Source organism: Microtus pennsylvanicus, chromosome 3 (genome assembly GCF_037038515.1).
Source record: "Microtus pennsylvanicus isolate mMicPen1 chromosome 3, mMicPen1.hap1, whole genome shotgun sequence".
In the NCBI taxonomy this organism is placed as follows: domain Eukaryota; kingdom Metazoa; phylum Chordata; class Mammalia; order Rodentia; family Cricetidae; genus Microtus; species Microtus pennsylvanicus.
The window spans coordinates 5,130,386-5,148,377 of NC_134581.1; the positions used below are offsets into that span (position 1 = coordinate 5,130,386).

The following is a 17,992-nucleotide window of genomic DNA, read 5'->3' on the forward strand; positions in this document are numbered from 1 at the left end:
ACCAAAATAGAGGTAGGAACACTCACATTCAATATTCAATATATCAATATACAAGAAACAGTACCAACATAATTTTCTAAAAACAGTAAGTCACAAATACCAATCATCCCATCAATCCAGTTAATCCCCCTCTTTTTTTTTTAAGAATATACCCCTAAATCCATACAATATCTCCCCATCCCCTCAACCCTAAACCAACCACTAAAAGATGTCCCTAACCCTGTGGGCAAACTCTGTTGGGAGAGGGGAGGTCGTCCTCTTAGATTGCTTCTAGCTGACATGGGGGCGACGTTCTTCTTAGGGGCCCCTGTGAAAGCAAACGATGGTAAAATTCCCAAATTAACCTTTGACTTAAGAAAATTATAACTAGTCTCTGTGTGTTTTGAGAAGGTCCGGCCAGAGCGTTGTCAAAAATGTGCATCATATGAAATTGTCTCTTGCAGTTGGTACCAAAAAACAGGTCTAAAATTAGTGCTTAAAAAAAAATTCATGACGTCATAAAAACCAGATTGAGTTGATGTTGTGGGGCCCCATCTTCATCCTGGAAACTTCAAAGATTACTGTAGGAAAATATGTTGCTTGTTATGGGAAATTTAAACATTAACAACAAGGACATGTACTGACATATAAAGAAAGACACAGATGTGAGAGAAGGCAAAGAAAGTTTATCAAGTATAAAATTATTCTTATTCTGTCCCATTTCATGGCTCCTGACCTGAGACAGAAACTTTGAAATATCTCTTATCAACAGGCTTGGAATTGAAGAAGGACTGAGCCACAGTCCAACTCCAAAACCAGCTCTACACATTTATAAAGAAGTGTTCAATAAAACATATAAATATACATAAATATATATAAAATCAATACTTACACTATGTATAGAATTTTATTGTTGATGTTTAGTGGGTAGTAACTATTTTCCATCCATCAGTAATTAAATATTCAGGGTCCCTCAAATTCTTTGGAGATGAATATTTTCCTGTGTAGTTAAGAAAAGAACCCTGCCCCCATCCTATCAGTAATCCTTACCATCTGAATGTCGGTCATCCTTGTGAATGAATTGTTATTTATCTTTTCCAAGTGACTTCTCTTCCTCAAACCGAACCTTTATTAATTTTGACGGTATCCATAATTTTTCCTCACCTGTGGAGATAAGAGCAAAACCCCTTCCCCAATGCAGCACATCTCCTGGCTTCCATTGTGAGGTCAGTACATCCTTGAAATAAACTGGTTGATTTAGTTCAGCAGACTTTTCCATTATCCAATGTCTTTCTGCAGCCGTCGTTCCCTTCTCATTAGCATTGAGAAAATTCAAGGTTAACAAAGCATCATGTAACCTATTTCTGGGGGTGTTTTCCACCCCTTTCTGTTTGTTCAACATATCCTTTATAGTTCGATTTGATCTTTCTATGACTGCTTGACCTGTAGGATTGTATGGTATACCTGTAACATGCTTGATATTGTAATGATCAAAAAACCGTTTCATTTTCCTAGAGGCATAAGCAGGACCATTATCTGTCTTTATTTGTGTAGGTATACCCATGATAGACATGACTTCTAATAAATGAGTGATTACTGAATCACCTTTTTCTGAACTCAAAGCAGTTGCCCACTGAAAGCCTGAATAAGTGTCGATGGTGTGATGAACATACTTCAATTTGCCAAATTCTGCAAAGTGGAACACATCCATCTGCCAGATTTCATTTCTATGGGTGCCCTTTGGATTAGCTCCTGCTGGCAGTGGCGTTTGGTTATAGAAAGAGCAAGTAGGGCATTTCTTCACAATCTCCTTAGCTTGTTGCCATGTAATAGAAAACTCTTTCTTCAAACCTTTGCTATTAACATGATGTTTTTTATGAAATTCAGAGGCTTGTAGCACACTACCAATCAATAATTGATCAATTTCTGCATTACCTTGTGCTAGAGGACCTGGCAGACCCGTATGGGATCGGATGTGTGTTATGTACATAGGGCAAAGCCTGTTCCTGATCAAATCTTGAACCTGGAGAAACAATGAGGTTAGTTCTGTATCATCAGGTATAAATTCAGCAGTTTCAATATGTAAAATAACTCTTTCTGCATATTGTGAATCAGTAACTATATTAATAGGTTCTTTAAAATCTCTTAGTACCATAACAATGGCATATAATTCTGCCTTCTGGACAGAATCATAAGGACTTTGTTCCACCTTACCCAAGTCTTCTGATTTGTAACCTGCCTTCCCTGATTTATTGGCATCAGTATAGAATGTACTGGCTCCAGTTATTGGAGCATCACGGACTATTCGAGGAAGGATCCAAGAAGTTCTCTTTTATGAAGTTGAGCCGCTTGCTTTTTGGATAGTTGTTATTAATGTCTCCCAAAAAATTAGCACAAGCTCTTTGCCATGTTTCATTATCTTCCCATAATTTCTTCAGTTCATCAGCAGTGAAAGGCACTATAATTTCTGCTGGGTCTATGCCTGCTAGTTGACGAAGTCTCAGCTTGCCTTTTATAATTAACTCAGAGACTTTTTCCACATAAGTTTTCAGTTTCTTACTTGGTTTATGTGGTAAAAAGATCCATTCCAAGATAATATCATCTCTCTGCATTAAAATTCCTGTAGGAGAAATTTTTGATGGTAATATGACGAGAATACAATCGAGCTCTGGATTCACTCTGTCCACATGTGCCTGTTGTAATTTTTCGTCAATCATTGTCAGTTCCTTTTCTGCTTCAGCTGTTAATTCTCTGGGACTGTTTAAATCTTTATCACCATCCAAGGTTTTGTTCAAATGAATTATTAGATCAGGTGTTATCCCAATAGTTGGTCGTAAACTGGAAATGTCTCCTAACAGTCTTTGAAAGTCATTAAGAGTCCGTAGGCGATCTCTCCGAATTTGTGCCTTCTGTGTCTTAATTTTTTGCAAACCTATTCTATAACCTAAATAATTAACAGAATCTCCCTTCTGAATCTTTTCAGGAGCAATTTGCAATCCCCATTTAGGTAAAAGTATCTTTATTTCTTCAAACAGTCTGTTCAAGGTATCTATGTTTGAATCAGATAACAAGATGTCGTCCATGTAATGGTATACTATAGATTTGGGAAATTTCTTGCATATTATTTGCAATGGTTGGTTCACAAAATATTGGCACAGGGAGGGGCTATTTAACATACCCTGGGGGAGGACGGTCCAGTGGTACCTCCTCGAAGGTTGAGAATTGTTATAAGTAGGCACTGTGAAGGCAAATTTTTCTCTATCTTCTTTTTGCAAAGGTATAGTGAAAAAACAATCCTTTAAATCAATAACTATGAGAGGCCATCCTTTTGGTAATAAAGAGGGCAACGGAATTCCAGATTGCAGAGGGCCCATAGGTTGAATAACCTTGTTGATGGCCCTGAGATCTGTCACCATTCTCCATTTACCTGATTTTTTCTTAACCACAAATATAGGACAATTCCAAGGGCTAGTAGATTCTTCTATATGTCCAGCATCTAGTTGCTCTTGTACCAGCTGTTCTAAAGCCTGTAACTTTTCCTCAGCTAAAGGCCATTGCTTTGTCCATATTGGTTTCTCAGTCAACCATTTTAGAGGCAAGGCTGTTGGTATCTCTTAAGGGACATCAATTGCTTGTTCTTGCACAGCCCTAATGGCCGGTTTTGTCCGTTTGTAATAACTTTTAATATTATTTTCAGAAATATGGGCTCTAGAAGTAGCAGGAATGTTAATTTGAGTATTTCATTGTTGTAATAGGTCATGACCCCATAAATTCATTGCAATATTGGCTACATATGGCTTTAATTTTCCTATTTGTCCCTCAGGCCCTATACATTCAACCCATCTCGTGCTCTGCCTTACTCGAGATAGGGTTCCAATTCCCAGGAGCTGAACATTTACATTCTGAAGAGGCCAATATGGATGCCAAGATTCTGGGGTAATGATACTTACATCAGCACCTGTGTCCAGTAGGCCAGTAATAAAAATGCCATTTACACACACTCTCAGCTTAGGTCTTTGATCATTTATAGAAGTTTGCCAAAACACACATAACTCATCTGTCTGATTACTATTGCTTGTAACAGTAGGCATGTGGCTTTCTAATTGTCCTGACGAGGCATGTTCTCTGCAGAAACTGGAAATGACTGAACCATGTTTGCCATGGGGGCCTGAGAGGCCCCTCCTCTCACGTTTCCCGTCTGTATCAGGTTGCCTTGTCTATCTCTTGTAGACCTGCATTCATTCGTCCAGCGTCTGCCTTTTCCACATCTTCTACATAAACCTGAAGGCTGAGTCCTTCTATTCCTGTTATTTCTAGAAGATGCATTATTATTATTTCTGAAAACCCGTTGTTTACAATTCCTTTTCATATGACCCATTTTGCCACAATTAAAACATTTGGTATTCTGGTGTCTCCTTTTACCATTGGAAATTGCTTCTTCTACCCATGCTTCAGTGCCATAGTCAAATGTGTCAACATCTAGTGTATGCAAGACCCATTCTTCCAAGGACGCTGATCTGAACATTAAAGGCCTCAAGATCCTTTTGCATTCCACATTAGCATTTTCGTAAGCCAAAGACTCAATTATTATACGTCTTGCTTCTGGGTCAGGTATCCCTATTTGTACAGCCTTAGTTAATCTTTGTAAAAAGTCACTAAAGGGTTCTCTCTGACCCTGTTTAACTGTGACAAATGATTCCATTCTCTGCCCTGGGTCTTGTACTCTGTCCCAAGCCCTTAAGGCTGCTGTAGTACACATGGAGAGTATGTTTTCATCCAAATTAGCTTGTTCCTGAGGGTCGGAAAAGAGCCCTTCACCTAGAATTTTATCTAGGGAAACGTCAATTCCCTTCGCCTTTTCCTGCTGTTCTAAAAGTCTAGCCTCTTGCCTGAATAAGCATTTTCATTTTAATTGCGGTCCACTCTCAATGACTGCGGAGCTCAGCTGGAGCCAGTCCAAGGGGGTTGCTCTGCTTGTTGTGGCCCAAGATTTTAGCATCTCTTTAACAAAAGAGGAGTGCATCCCAAAAGACATGATGGCTTGTTTAATTTCTTTGAGATCATTCATATGTACAGGCTCCCATGTATCTTCCTTGATGATCCTAGGGTTTCTGGAACCAATCACCTTTTCTGTTGTTATTACAGGAAAGGCATGTAGGGCTGTAGGTAGAGCTTTGTGGAAATTGTCCCGGAGGGATTTATCCACAGATGTAGTTAAAATTTGCCTTTCTACCCTTTGCTCTTCTTCATCAGAATTTAGAAATTCCTCAATCTTTTCAATTCTATTCACCATTGCTTTTTGTAATGTCTGAATCTCCTGCCCAGAATTATGTTCTAAAGCCTTCATTGAGGATTCTAAAGTATGAAATTTGTCCAGTAGAGATAACTTGTCATCTTTGGACATAATTTTTTTGGCATAAACCGTGCCTTCTTGTATTGACAATCTTTCCGCCAATCTGTCATAAGCTTTAGACAAAATTCGATTGTCACATTCAGCAGTTTTGATTCTCTCAGTTAATGTTTCAGTTCCTACAGAAAGGGACTGCTGGAACTTACGATCTAATTCAGCTGTTCCTTCTTCCATAGTAATGAATTTCTCCTTAACATCAGCCTGTACCTTTTCTAGATTTTGCTCAGTTAACCGAGTCATGTTAAACAAAGATTTGTTTTCTTCCTGGAGAACTTCAAACTGATTCTTGAGAAGATTGTTGTCGCTTTCAATAGTTTTCAAACGTTCAACCTCTGCCTTAAGTGATTTGATCATTTTCCTATTATCAAACCAAATAGTGCTAAGGAAAATTAAGAATCCCAGGAATATCCATATATGTGGTGTGGTAGACACCTCTTGTAAGATCTCCCAAATGGTGCACTCAAAAAAACTGTTGAAATCGGATGTCGTCACCTTCTCAGACATTATTTATAAAAGAAAAAGTTCTCTTACCTGTAATAACTGGTTCCTGCCAGTGGTGGCGAAAGAGTCCAGTTGAATCCACGTGTCCTAAATCTGAAATAAAATGACTCAAAAACAAAATTGAAACAGACACCAGGCTGATAAGTAAAGAAAAGCCAGCAAAGTAAACAAATCAAAGGGATGGTTTTTTTTTTGTGCCGGGGCTCTCAGGCCGCTGTCACGTGACCCGAGCGCTGGTGGCGGTGGGAGGGGAACAGACAGCCCGGTCAGGCAGCGCGCATGCTGGCGTGAGAGGGCACGGGAAAAAGGTGGCTCTGGCCGGGGCGGCTCGGAACAGAGACTTAGGCGCTGTTAAAAAGGCTCTGTCGATTTCAAACCTGCTGCTTGATACTCTAGCAAGCAGCAGGGAAAATCGAGTCGCTCAGAATCTCAGCTGTTTCAGCGCGCGCCCAGAGAGACTGCTCAGAATCTCAACTTCTTCCGCACGCGCCCAGAGAGACCACCGCAGCGGCCCGGGGTGCAAGAGACTCCGATTTGGGGCCGGTTCTCGGCAAAGCCCCACGGGGCAGGTGCCAAATGTACCCGCGCAAAATAAATGCAATGCAGATATCAAAGAATATTTACCACTTTACTGATAAACTTACAGAACCAAAGTTCCAGCATAGTACAGGTAGGGAGGAAAAGAGAGCGAGCCACCTCTCCGTGCACCCATTTATTGACAGGCATTCGCCCGAGGCAAACCCCGCCCTCTAAAGGGGGCTGTCTTAATCCTACATCTGTGTAGCATCCCTGGCTTTCCTGGAACTCTCTTTGTAGACCAGTCTGACCTTGAACTCACAGAGATCCTCTGCCTCTGCCTCCTGAGTGCCACCACTGCCTGGCTGGCTGCACAATTTTTAACTGTGATTCCACTGTGAGGAAGTGATGTTTTTCTTCTCACTGTATTGAACCCACTTACTTGCATGAATGTGGACTTGCCAGCAGGATGCGTTGTCCTAGATTTTCTTTATTTTGGTAGGCTAATAGAAAAGAAATTATATTGATAGGCATAATTTGATATTTTTACTTGGGAGAGATTGGAAGGGCAGAAGACCATTTTATGTAAATGGCCGATAGATTGCTTTTAATAAGTTGTGTTTCTTACTGAGTTTTAAGAGTTTCTTACAGCTGAGCATGATGCTACATGCCTATGTTTTTAGCATTGGGTTGCTGTAAGGTAGGAGAATCAGTAGGTCAAGACTAGCCTGGAGATGTTGTGAGATCTTATCTTTTAAAAAGTTTTTTTTTTTTTGGTAACTATCTATATCAGAAGAAGTCTTTTCATCCTCTTTAACAATGTCTCTCACAGAGTAACAGTATTTTAAGTTCAATGAAGGTCAGCTTATCTTATAGGTTATGACTGCTGTTTTATTTAAAAAGCCATTAGTATGTCCAAAATTACCCAACTTTAACCCAGTATCATCTTCCGGATTGTAAGGTTTGTGTTTTATATTTAGGATATGATTCAATTAAGTGTTTGTATATTATTTCTGTGTGCACTGTCTCCCCATTGTTAGGGAAGACTCTCAGCACTTTGCTGGTATAAGGTGTTGCCCAGTTCATGACAGTTTTCTTACTTAAATAAACTGCCCAGTGTAATCTGTCTAGTGCTTTAGTTGAAGCTGAGGACAACTTCACTTTTACCCCACACACGTGATCGGTCTCTCTCTATAGGCATGATGCTGGCGGTTTTCCTGACACTCTCTAAGTAGAGGTTATATTTATGAGTGACCTGTGGTTAGAAAACTCACCTTTCTGGGTTTTACAGTAGTGGGAAAGGAAACTAGGGCAGTGTGCATGTGCGAGAGAACATTTACACTTGTGTGTGTACTCCCTATCTCATGTATATATCTCAGTCTCACCCACCTCTACTCCCTATCTCGTGTGTATCTGTCTCACCCACCTCTACTCCCTATCTCATGTATATATCTCAGTCTCACCCACCTCTACTCCCTATCTCATGTATATATCTCAGTCTCACCCACCTCTACTCCCTATCTCGTGTGTATCTGTCTCACCCACCTCTACTCCCTATCTCGTGTGTATCTGTCTCACCCACCTCTACTCCCTATCTCGTGTGTATCTGTCTCACCCACCTCTACTCCCTATCTCATGTATATATCTCAGTCTCACCCACCTCTACTCCCTATTTCATACGTGGGTATCTCAGTACATCCACGTCTACTCCCTCTTAACCAGTTCTCCCTAACACATCTCCTTCTGTTGTGGAATAATCTTTTTATATACCATGAAGATGTGTCATTCTAATTGGTTTAATAAATAATCACTAGCCAGGCAGGATTTTCAGTCACACAGGATGCTGGGAAGAAGAAGTGGGGAGCTGCCAGCTTGACAGAGAGGAAGCAGCATGGACAGTACAGATTAAAGGTAATAAAGCCATGAGGCAGAAATTAGATTGATAAAAATAGTTTAATTTAAGTTGTAAGAGCTAGTTAGTAACAAGCCTAAGCTATCAGGCAAATTTTTATAATTAACAAGTCTCCATGTCATCAATGAAAAGGTCCAACTACATCCTTCCCAGCTTCATGTCTTCATTGTTGTTTGTTTTTAAAGTTTTAAAAGTTGTATTTATTTTTATGTACATGAGTGTTTTGCCTACATGTATATATCATATTCATCGTGTACATGCCTGATGCCCATGGATATGAGAGAGGGCGTTGGATGCCTTGAAATGAGTTACAGATGGTTGTGAGCTGCCATGTGGATGCTGGGAACCAAACCTAGGTCTTCTGCAAGAACAAGAAGTGCTCTTAACCACCGTGCCATCTCTATGGCCCCTTGTTTAAAAACAGTAAAAAATCTACAGAATACAATTAGTAGACATATGAGTTCATATATGCATGGGTCCAGAGGAGCATGGTCAGCCTGTCAGTAGCCTGTCCTTCAAAGAAGGATGACTCCTCCTTCATCAGCAGCCATCAGCTGCCATTAGCACCTCAGCTTAGAGTGAAGGAGGGGTGTGGGGAGAGACAGTAGCACACAAAACTATCTTTTTCATGGTTCTTAATAGACATTAATTAACCCTTTCTCATCCCTTCCCTCCCTATGCTCCTGGGACTCAGGGAACCAGTATTCTACTCTTCTTACCTTCTGTGAGATAAAGATTTTAAAGATGTCACATGTGAGATCATGAGATGTTTGTCTTTCTATGCTTGGCTGTGTTCAGTTATTATAGTGATCTCCAGTTTAAAGTATGTTGTCAGAAAAAATAGTTCCATTGTTTTTTATGGTGAATAATAGTCTGTTGTAATATATGACACATTTCTTTTATGGACACTTTGGCTGTTTCCGTTTCTTAAAAACTGGCATTTCTAACTGGCTTGATACTGTATAGGTCCATGTGCAGTTAACTGTAGTTCCAGGGAGTTGATGTGTACAACAGCCATGTCATGTCTAGAAGTCAGCATTCCACATGCACTCGACCCCAGCCTGAAGCTCTTACACCCTTTCTGCTTTTTTCTGTATGTTCCATGAGCTCATTGGGAGGTGGATATAGATGTTCTCTCTGACTGAACACTCACAAGGACTTATTTGAATAGCTAGTAAGTCTCAGAGTTAACTAACTACTGCCCTCTACAAGAAGCTTCTTTGATCAAGACTGAGACCATCACACATACATGAATACAAAAACACAAGTATTTAGAAGGTAGTTTTATATTTTGTCTCTTTAACAAAGCAATACTTATAAATTCTCCCTAGGGCCTAAGACTTCAGTAGTCAGGTGATTTGATCGTGTTTACAGCACCAAGCATAAATGTCCTTCCGTGGGGCAGGTCTCAAATTCCACTGAGAACGTTTGGGTTAACCCTGCAACAGTCTCGCCACACTGCACTAGTGGGCACATTTTCCCTGGCACTGTAGCATCCGTGGTTGAAAGCTGGGAGATTTACTGTGCACCTGTCATGTCCCCACTTCTGGTGAGGTGTAGTTCCTGGAAGATGGGCTTCTTAGTGGTGGGAAGGTATTGGAGTTGACTGAACTGTAGAAGATGTTCTAGTTGGAGCCAGTAAGGATGACAGCTACATCTTGTTGAAGATTTTGGCCTAGAAATGTTTCTTCCTCACTGTTGTGGTGCCTATGTCTGTCAAAGCCATAAAATATTCTCAGATGAGAGTGGTTTTGGTTTTTTTTTTTCCTGCTGTAGGATATCTTTCTGCATGCTGTGAATATATGTTGTTTTCATTAGTTGATAAATAAAGCTGCTTTGGCCTAAGGTAAGACAGAGTATAGCTAGGCAGGAAATCCAAACAGATAAATAGGAAAAGAAAGGCAGACTCAAGAGATGCCAGCAAGCCACCCATAGAACAGGATGCCAGAACACCTAAGATAATGTCACAGCCATGTGGCACTACATAGATGAATAGGAATGGGTTAATTTATATGCAAGATCTAACCAGTAATAAGCCTGAGCCATTGGTCAAACAATTATAATTAATATTAGCTTCTGAGTGATTACTTTATAAGAGGCTGCAGGGACTGGTGGGCGGGAGATAAACCAGTCTAGCAGGACCGGGTGGGACAGAGAAAAGAATCCAGCTACACTTTCCCGTATTCTTTCCTGTCAGTCTAGGGAGGTAAAGGTATAAGCTGACAGCTGTAGCTGCTCACAGCTGGGTTAAACATTAATGCAGCTATCACCACAGCCCAGAACAGCAGGCGTCCCAAAGCCAAGTTTCAGAGCTGCCTGGTGCTCCTAGACTAAGGAGTGAGCTGCAGACATGGCTCACTTTGCGCAGGTCATGGCTGAAGTGGGCGACTTTGGTCGCTTCCAGGCACAGGTGACCATCCTGATGGGCATCCCCAATTTCCTGTCTGCCTTCTTCGTGTTTAGTCAGGTCTTCATGGTCCTCGATGAGGCTCACCACTGCTCAGTGCCCTGGGTCAAGAACCACACTCTCAACCTAAGTGCTGCAGAGCAGCTGGCAGTAAGCATACCCAACGACACAGCGGGCAGACCTGAGTCCTGCCTCATGTTCCAGCCACCTCCTGACAATGCCAGCCTGGAAGACATCCTCAGCCACCGCTTCAATGAGACACAGGCCTGCGACTCAGGCTGGGAGTATCCTGAGAACAGGCCTCAGTCCCTAAAGAATGAGGTAGGATTGCCTGTTCTCTGTCTTTCATAAGTCTGTCTAGTCATCTGACCCTGTGCCTTTGGTTCATACTTGTTGCCCTTGTACCACATTGGGTTGTATACCTAATTTTCTCCTTTGCCAGTCATCTTGGTCCATTATCCTTGCTGGGCATCACAGGGCAGGCTACAGCCTTGTGCCAACCTTGGGCTCTGTATGCCACTTGATTGCATGAGCCATTCTCATGTTCTCTGTATGCTCTGCTGCCTCCCCCACTTTTTTCTTTTTGCATGTCCTCTTGTCTGTATCTTTTGGCTTGTCTCTCTGTCTGTCCATCTCCCTGCCTGGATTTTCTACACTCTTCTCCCTGCCTGCTATTCTCTGTTTATTTCATAAGATCTGCCCCACGACCTCCCTTCTGTCCTGATTTATGCTGTCTCCCTTCACGTTTGTTCACCGACCTAACTACATGCCCACGGTGCTTTACTGCTTTTTGACTTGTACTTAGTTCTGTACATGCATGCTTGCCTCTGTCAGAAGTCAACATATATAATTTTAAATAGACTGTGTTCAGTGAATTTACCATGGTGCCAAGGCTGGCCTTGACACACAGTGAGGAAACTGCAGGGTTTAGACGATAAAGTTGGTCCTGGCTGCTGTGCCCAGTCTTACATACACTATATTTCCATTTCAGTTTGACCTGGTGTGTGATCGGAGGAACCTGAGGAGGACTTCACAGTCGGTGTTCATGGCTGGCCTCCTTGTTGGGGCCCTCATCTTTGGGCCCATCTGTGACTGGTAAGTGCAGCTGATCCAGGGTGCTTTAAGCTCCTGGTGCTGACTGAGTTACCCCCCCCCCGGAGACTTGTTAGCCATCAAGATAAATCTTTATGCCTGCCTTCAAATGGGGCTCCATGGAGGGCCCCGTCTTCCCCTCTGACAGAGAGCCGAGGACAGGCCGGCCTGGGTCTCCCTTGATTGAGTCCTGGGCAGGCCTCCTCCCTTCACAACCTGTCTCTCTGTTACCTCAGGATTGGCCGCAGAGCCTGCATTCTGGTGCAGCTGTTTATGTCAGGCATCATGGGCGTGGCCACAGCCTTCGTGCCCACCTTTGAGCTCTACATGACTTTCTGCTTTCTCTCAGCTACTGCTGTCGCTGGATACATGATGAGCACCATGATCCTTAGTGAGTATCTGGGCCCCACGGCCTTCAGGTGCAGTCTGAAATCTGAGCTCTCAAGAGCCCCTGAACAACCTGTGGACATAGTTTCACTCATCTGTACCTAAGGAGGTCATGGCAGAGCTTCCTCTGCTGGGAAAGTGCACGGCACTTAAACAAGATACCATCTGGCCATCAGCAGTGCATGGGTTGGCAGATTCCAGCCCAGGCTCAGCCTTTTCTCTCAGTTTCAGAATGGGTGGGGCCGTCCTGGAGAACGCGGGCCATGGTCCTGTCCCAGAGCAACTTTGCCCTTGGCCAGATGGTGCTAGCAGGCCTGGCCTATGGTGTCCGCAACTGGAGACTCCTTCAGATCATAGGCACCGCACCGGCCTTCCTGCTCCTCTTCTACTTCTGGTAGGGAGGCCTTGCCAGTGATCGGCCACCCTTTGCTGGGAGTGCAGTGGCGGGGTGCAGGACCCAGAAGGGGGAACCCGTGGGGCTTGGGTGGGAGGCTCATCATGCACTGGAATTCTGGGTGGCTGCACTGGGCAAAGACCCCAGTATCAGAGCCATGTGTGGTTGACAGGGTTTTGCCAGAATCTCCTCGGTGGCTCCTCTCCAAAGGAAGGATAGAGGAGGCCAAACAACTGATCCAGAAGGCAGCCTTGGTGAACAGGCGTTCCCTTTCTCCAGAACTCCTGAGCCAGGTACCTGTCGGCGGGTACAGGCTCCCCACTGCCTCAGGCATCTCTATGTGTGTGTCCCGGCCCCTCACTGTGTCCTTCTTCTAGCTGATCCCTGAGAAGACAGGTCCCTCGGGAAATGCGCTGGATCTTTTCAGACACCCCTATCTCAGGAAGGTGACACTGGTTCTCATTGCTGTCTGGTAAGTGTCCAGGGTCTTGTCCCTCAGTGAGGGCTGAGTCAGAGGACCTCTCTTGTTCTGCTGTATTTCACTGGAGTGGTGGACAGAGGCTCTGTGAACATGGTGGTTTCTCCCCAGGTGTGAGTTCATTAAGTTAGGCTGTTCCTTTGGGTATGACTTGATGTACACCCAGCAGTGACAAGGATATTTGGGTACTTTGTAGGTTTGTGGACAGTCTGGTGTACTATGGCCTCGGTCTCCAAGTGGGGGACTTTGGCCTGAACATCTACCTGACACAGCTGATATTTGGACTAGTGGAGGTGCCTGCCCGTTTTTCTAGCATCCCTATAATGGAGAAGCTGGGTCGCAAGTGGAGCCTGTCAGGTTCCCTGACTCTGGCTGGTACTATGTGCATCATCATCATCTTCATCCCAGCAGGTACCAGGTTGTCTTCCTCCCTGCCAGGGCTACCCCCATTGTTCCCACACCACTACAGGTTCCCCGGGATTTGGGCATGGAGGGTGAGACACTTGAGTGACAGGGAGGTGCGTGGGCTTAGGTGATGGTGTCTTCCCCCTATGTGGCTGACCTTGGCTCTCCTTCAGGTCTCCCCACAGTGGTCACTGTGCTCGCTGTGGTGGGAAAGTTTGCGTCATCTTCTGCCTTCACCATATCCTATGTGTATACTGCTGAGCTGTACCCCACCATCATCAGGTAAGCACTGCCCTGGGGATCTAATAACACCCATTCCTCTGATGCTCCGCTACCAGCCACAGGCAGCCAGTGAGCTGCCTATGAATCTAGGCCACTGAAGTGTAGGTCCATTCACTGAGTCACCACAGGACACTGGAGGACAGATAGACATGGGCATGCCCTGGCTGTCTCTGGACCAGAATGTGGGAGAGAAGTTAGAGCAAAGGAGAGTGCCAGGAGAGGGCACTCGGAAATGGAAAAGGCATTTGGGTCTCTAGAGGTGACAGGAGAGCAACAGAGAGGGCTTACTACTCCAGGAAGCAGCTAGAGTAGGCAGGCACGGTGGCTGAGACCTGGGTCCTCGCATCTCTGGAGTGGGTGTAGCCTGACCAGGGACCAGAGCCTCAGCTTGTGCTGCTTTCCCCAGGCAAACAGGCATGGGGCTGGTGAGCATCTTCTCCAGGATTGCTGGCATCATCACACCACTCGTGATGCTGCTGGAACAGTACCACAGGGCTGTCCCCATGGTCATCTTTGGCAGCTTCCCCATCGTGGCAGGCCTACTGTGTGCTCTGCTGCCTGAGACGAAGGGCCAGACCCTGAAGGACACCATCCAGGACCTGGAGAAGGGGCGCCCCCCGCGGTGAGCACTGACTTGCTGGACCTCATTATGGCCAGGCTTCCCCATCACCATTACCCATTTATTGATTACTCATTGCTTATTGGGCCACATGGTGCCCACTTCATGCCACAGATTCTTATTGTAGGTCATTGTCCTCCTACAGATGTTGATGGGAACTCTTCATAGGAGCTCACCTTAGACTGCCACTGACTGCTGTTTCTCCTTGCAGATCCTCAGTGAAACAGTCCCCTAAGAAAGAAATGGCGACTGAAGGAAGAAATCCTCTGCCCACGAGTACTCTTGGCAGTGCTTCTTCCTCCAATTATGGTTGTTAGGTGTGTGTTCATTTACAACAACAGATCACATGGTGTCTGTCTATTCCTGGGGTTTGTTTCGAGGTAGGGACAAGACCAACTTGTTGTCGATCATACCAGGCTCTCTGCTTAACTCTGTTGTCCAGTTACATGTTTGAGTTACAGTCCTTTGTCACTGTGTGTCTTTGTCTTTGCGTCTTGGTGTCTGTGCCATGTCTTGGTGAGTAGGATCACAGAGGAAGAAGTATATGCAGATGTCAGATGTCGCAGCACAAACCAGGATTCAGGGAAGTGCCAGTGGCAGTCCCTCCTTTGGTCCCACCAGCTTTCCTACTGTCACATCTGGGCCCAGTGTCCAAGATGAGAACCCTTGGGGAACACTGCGAAACTGTTGCCAGTGTGTCTCAGATTGTTGATAAACCTCCCTCTTCATTCCCGGTCAGTCTCTTGTCAGGTGGGCGTGAGCAGGGCTGTACCGTACTCTGTGCAGCCAGTCCTGGATAGTTCGTACTGTCCTTTTTTGAAATTGTGGACAAACATGTTCTTCAGCTTCCTACCGTCACTATCTGGAGTTTCCTGCTGTATGTCCCTTTAATAAAAAGAGAACCTGCAACAATGGAGGAGTGCAGTTTAAGGTGAAGCTGTTTGCTTCTCTGCATGATGTGATGTGCGCCCCCCTTGGCAGTGGTTCTCACTCCTGGGAAAAGACTTAAAGGAATCCTTTATTGACATAGCAACATGACAAGGGTGTTCTTGTTGCTTTTGTTTGTGTTGTTTTGTGGTATGAGCTGTATTCCCAGACCTGCCTTTGGGGTCTCTGTAGACATTATCTTTTCCATTTGTTAGGGATTGCATGTCTAATGAGAAGTGTTTCGCTGTGCAGTGGTCATGCAGTTCTTAGGCTCTTGAAAACAGTTCTCAGGAGGAATACAGGCATATGGGACTTTGTGCCAGAGGATCCCTAAGATACCATAAGCAGAGCTTGTGAGAGAAAAAGGCCAAGAGAAGCCAGGTAGTCTCCCTCAACTAGAGAGGTTTCAAAGGCAAAGAAAGACTCCCCTGCGAATTGGCTGGATGCCTGTGATGATAACATTCTCTCCAAGAGTTTGGCTGCATTCTCTCCCCCAAGAGCTTGAGCGAAACTGAATGCAAACACATTCTTTTTCTTCAAAGATTCCAGCCAGTGCACTCTCAGGCTTTAATGTAGCTATTGCTCATATGTTCACATCTACAGTGTGAGTGAGCAGAAAGATAAGAAACGTGACCTTTGGGAGCGTGGTGTGAGCCATTTCAGGCCATATATAAGGAAAGTGCAGGCCAAGCACCACAATGAAATGTTAGAAGAATTAGCACTGTTAAAGAGCAACCCAATCTCTTCCCTGATACAGTAAGACACGTAGCCTTAAAGCTGAGCCCCCACCTGCGAAAAACTGGGATTTGTGAAAATACAAGTTCATTCAAAGGAAGAGCCTGCACTAAGACACTGAAGGAGTTTCCTGCTCAGAAACTGAAATAAATGCTCCTCCAAGGGTGAGCATGCAGAGGTCACAGCAGACTATACCTCTCATCCAAGGGGACTAGGCTACATCTCAAGCTGGCTGCAGGACTTGGCAGCATCATATACATGGTACAGGTTCTGTAAGCACAGAAGATACAGATGTGAAGGGACATGGAGGCTTTAAGCAAGGTTCCAGAAAGCTTCTGAGGACAAGTAGGATGTGATAGGTTTGGATTCCCTCCAAGGAGGCTCTTAGGGACCATGACAAATGTCTGAGGGTGAAGAAAGCATCCAACAGGAGAGAAGAGGCAGCTCAAGTGAGAAGTTCAGGGTGGAGGGTGGGGCCACACAAGGCCATTGCTGGAGCTCAATTGGGTGTTCTTGTAAGTGTCCTGGTCTTGGTCTGCTGCTGGGTTAAGGTCTGTCTTTATCAGTAGCTAATTGAGGGTCATACAAGTTTGTTGTAGATCATGTCCTCTAGGCATGACATGGCCACACAAAGCAGCTGGGATTCCCAGTGTGAGATATGACAAGAGAGGCCCTACTGGACCTGAGATTTCAGTGGCTACACGCCTCTTCCCTCCAACTAGTGTTACATAATCTGTCCCTGATGTATGTGGCCTTGGGAGGTGCTAGAGTATGCAGAAGGGTGAAGGTTCATGAAAGTTCATGTAGTACGGACTCTGTTTATACAGCTATTAGGTTATTGCTCATCTAGGATTGGACTTTTCAGTATGCAACTGTTGAAGGTTATCCACACCTGTAACACCTCATTCATAACCTGCTCAGTAAATAACTCACTAGTTTATCAAAGTGGATTTGGGTGGATTCTTTCTCTGTTTTAGGCGTGGTGGTCTGTAGTGTGAACAGATGTTTGCTTGTCCCTCCCTAGGAAAGTAATGCCATAGTGTGTTCTTGTCTGTATCTCGACGGGCACAACAGAAGGGGCTATACAGGGAAAGACATGGCTGTCGTGGGGTAAGCCATACCTGTCCTCAGTAGGGCACCATTGAAGAGAAAATAGCCCCAAATTCGAGACATGGTAGCAGTAAGACCACTGCTCTGTTCTGTGGTTTCATTGTTGAAGCTGGTACAGGATTCAGAACTCAAACACAGGGGCAGGAGTCTCCCCAATCCAGGTGACAGATTTACTATTTTATAGTGGCAATTTCACCTAGTGTGGTGGTTTGACTAAGAGTGACCCTCTTAGGCTCGTATATTTGAGTGCTTAGTCACAGGTGGGGTGGGGGGAATGGAATTGTTTGAGAAGGATTAGGGAGTGTGCCCTTGTTGGAGAAAGTATGTCACTAGAGTGGGCTTGGAGTTTGCAAAAGCCCATGCCAGACCCAGTATCTATCTTACCCCCCCCCACACACACACCTGGAGATTAAGATATAAGCATTCAGCCCTATGCCTGGCTGTCTGTTGCCATGTTTCCTGTCATGATGATAATGGACTTATTTTCTGAACTGTAAGCCAGCCCCCAATTAATTTTTTTTTGTAAGAGTGGTGGCCATGATGTCGCCTCACAATAATAGAACAGTAATTTAGACAGCTAGCATGCACAAGGTCCTGGGCATTATTTCTAGCAATACAAACACGCACAGTAACGGGTGATTTTGTATGTCCTCTCGGGTTCTGATTTTGGATGCCCTGACTAGAGTTTAAAAGCAAAAGGCTCTAGTAATCTAATCTCCCACCCAGAGATTAAGATCACTGCCCTGCTGTTCTGTGGATCTTGAGTTCTCTCAAGATGAATACTTACAGCAGAATAAACAAAGTTCCTTAGCTTTTCTACAGTAGGAAACATGCTGAG

At 44.4% G+C, this 17,992-nt stretch overlaps 1 protein-coding gene across 1 annotated transcript; it reads left to right on the forward strand.

Annotated features, from left to right (window-relative positions):
• The first annotated feature begins 10,668 nt into the window (after window positions 1-10,668).
• LOC142846921 (solute carrier family 22 member 13-like) lies at window positions 10,669-15,260 on the forward strand. The gene is made up of 10 exons (XM_075967687.1): window positions 10,669-11,046; window positions 11,717-11,820; window positions 12,054-12,208; window positions 12,430-12,598; window positions 12,771-12,891; window positions 12,976-13,070; window positions 13,273-13,487; window positions 13,655-13,763; window positions 14,170-14,385; window positions 14,594-15,260. Exons 1-10 carry the CDS (start codon window positions 10,669-10,671, stop codon window positions 14,697-14,699), a joined length of 1,668 nt encoding a protein of 555 aa, XP_075823802.1. The 3' UTR covers window positions 14,700-15,260.
• The last annotated feature ends 2,732 nt before the right edge of the window (window positions 15,261-17,992 follow it).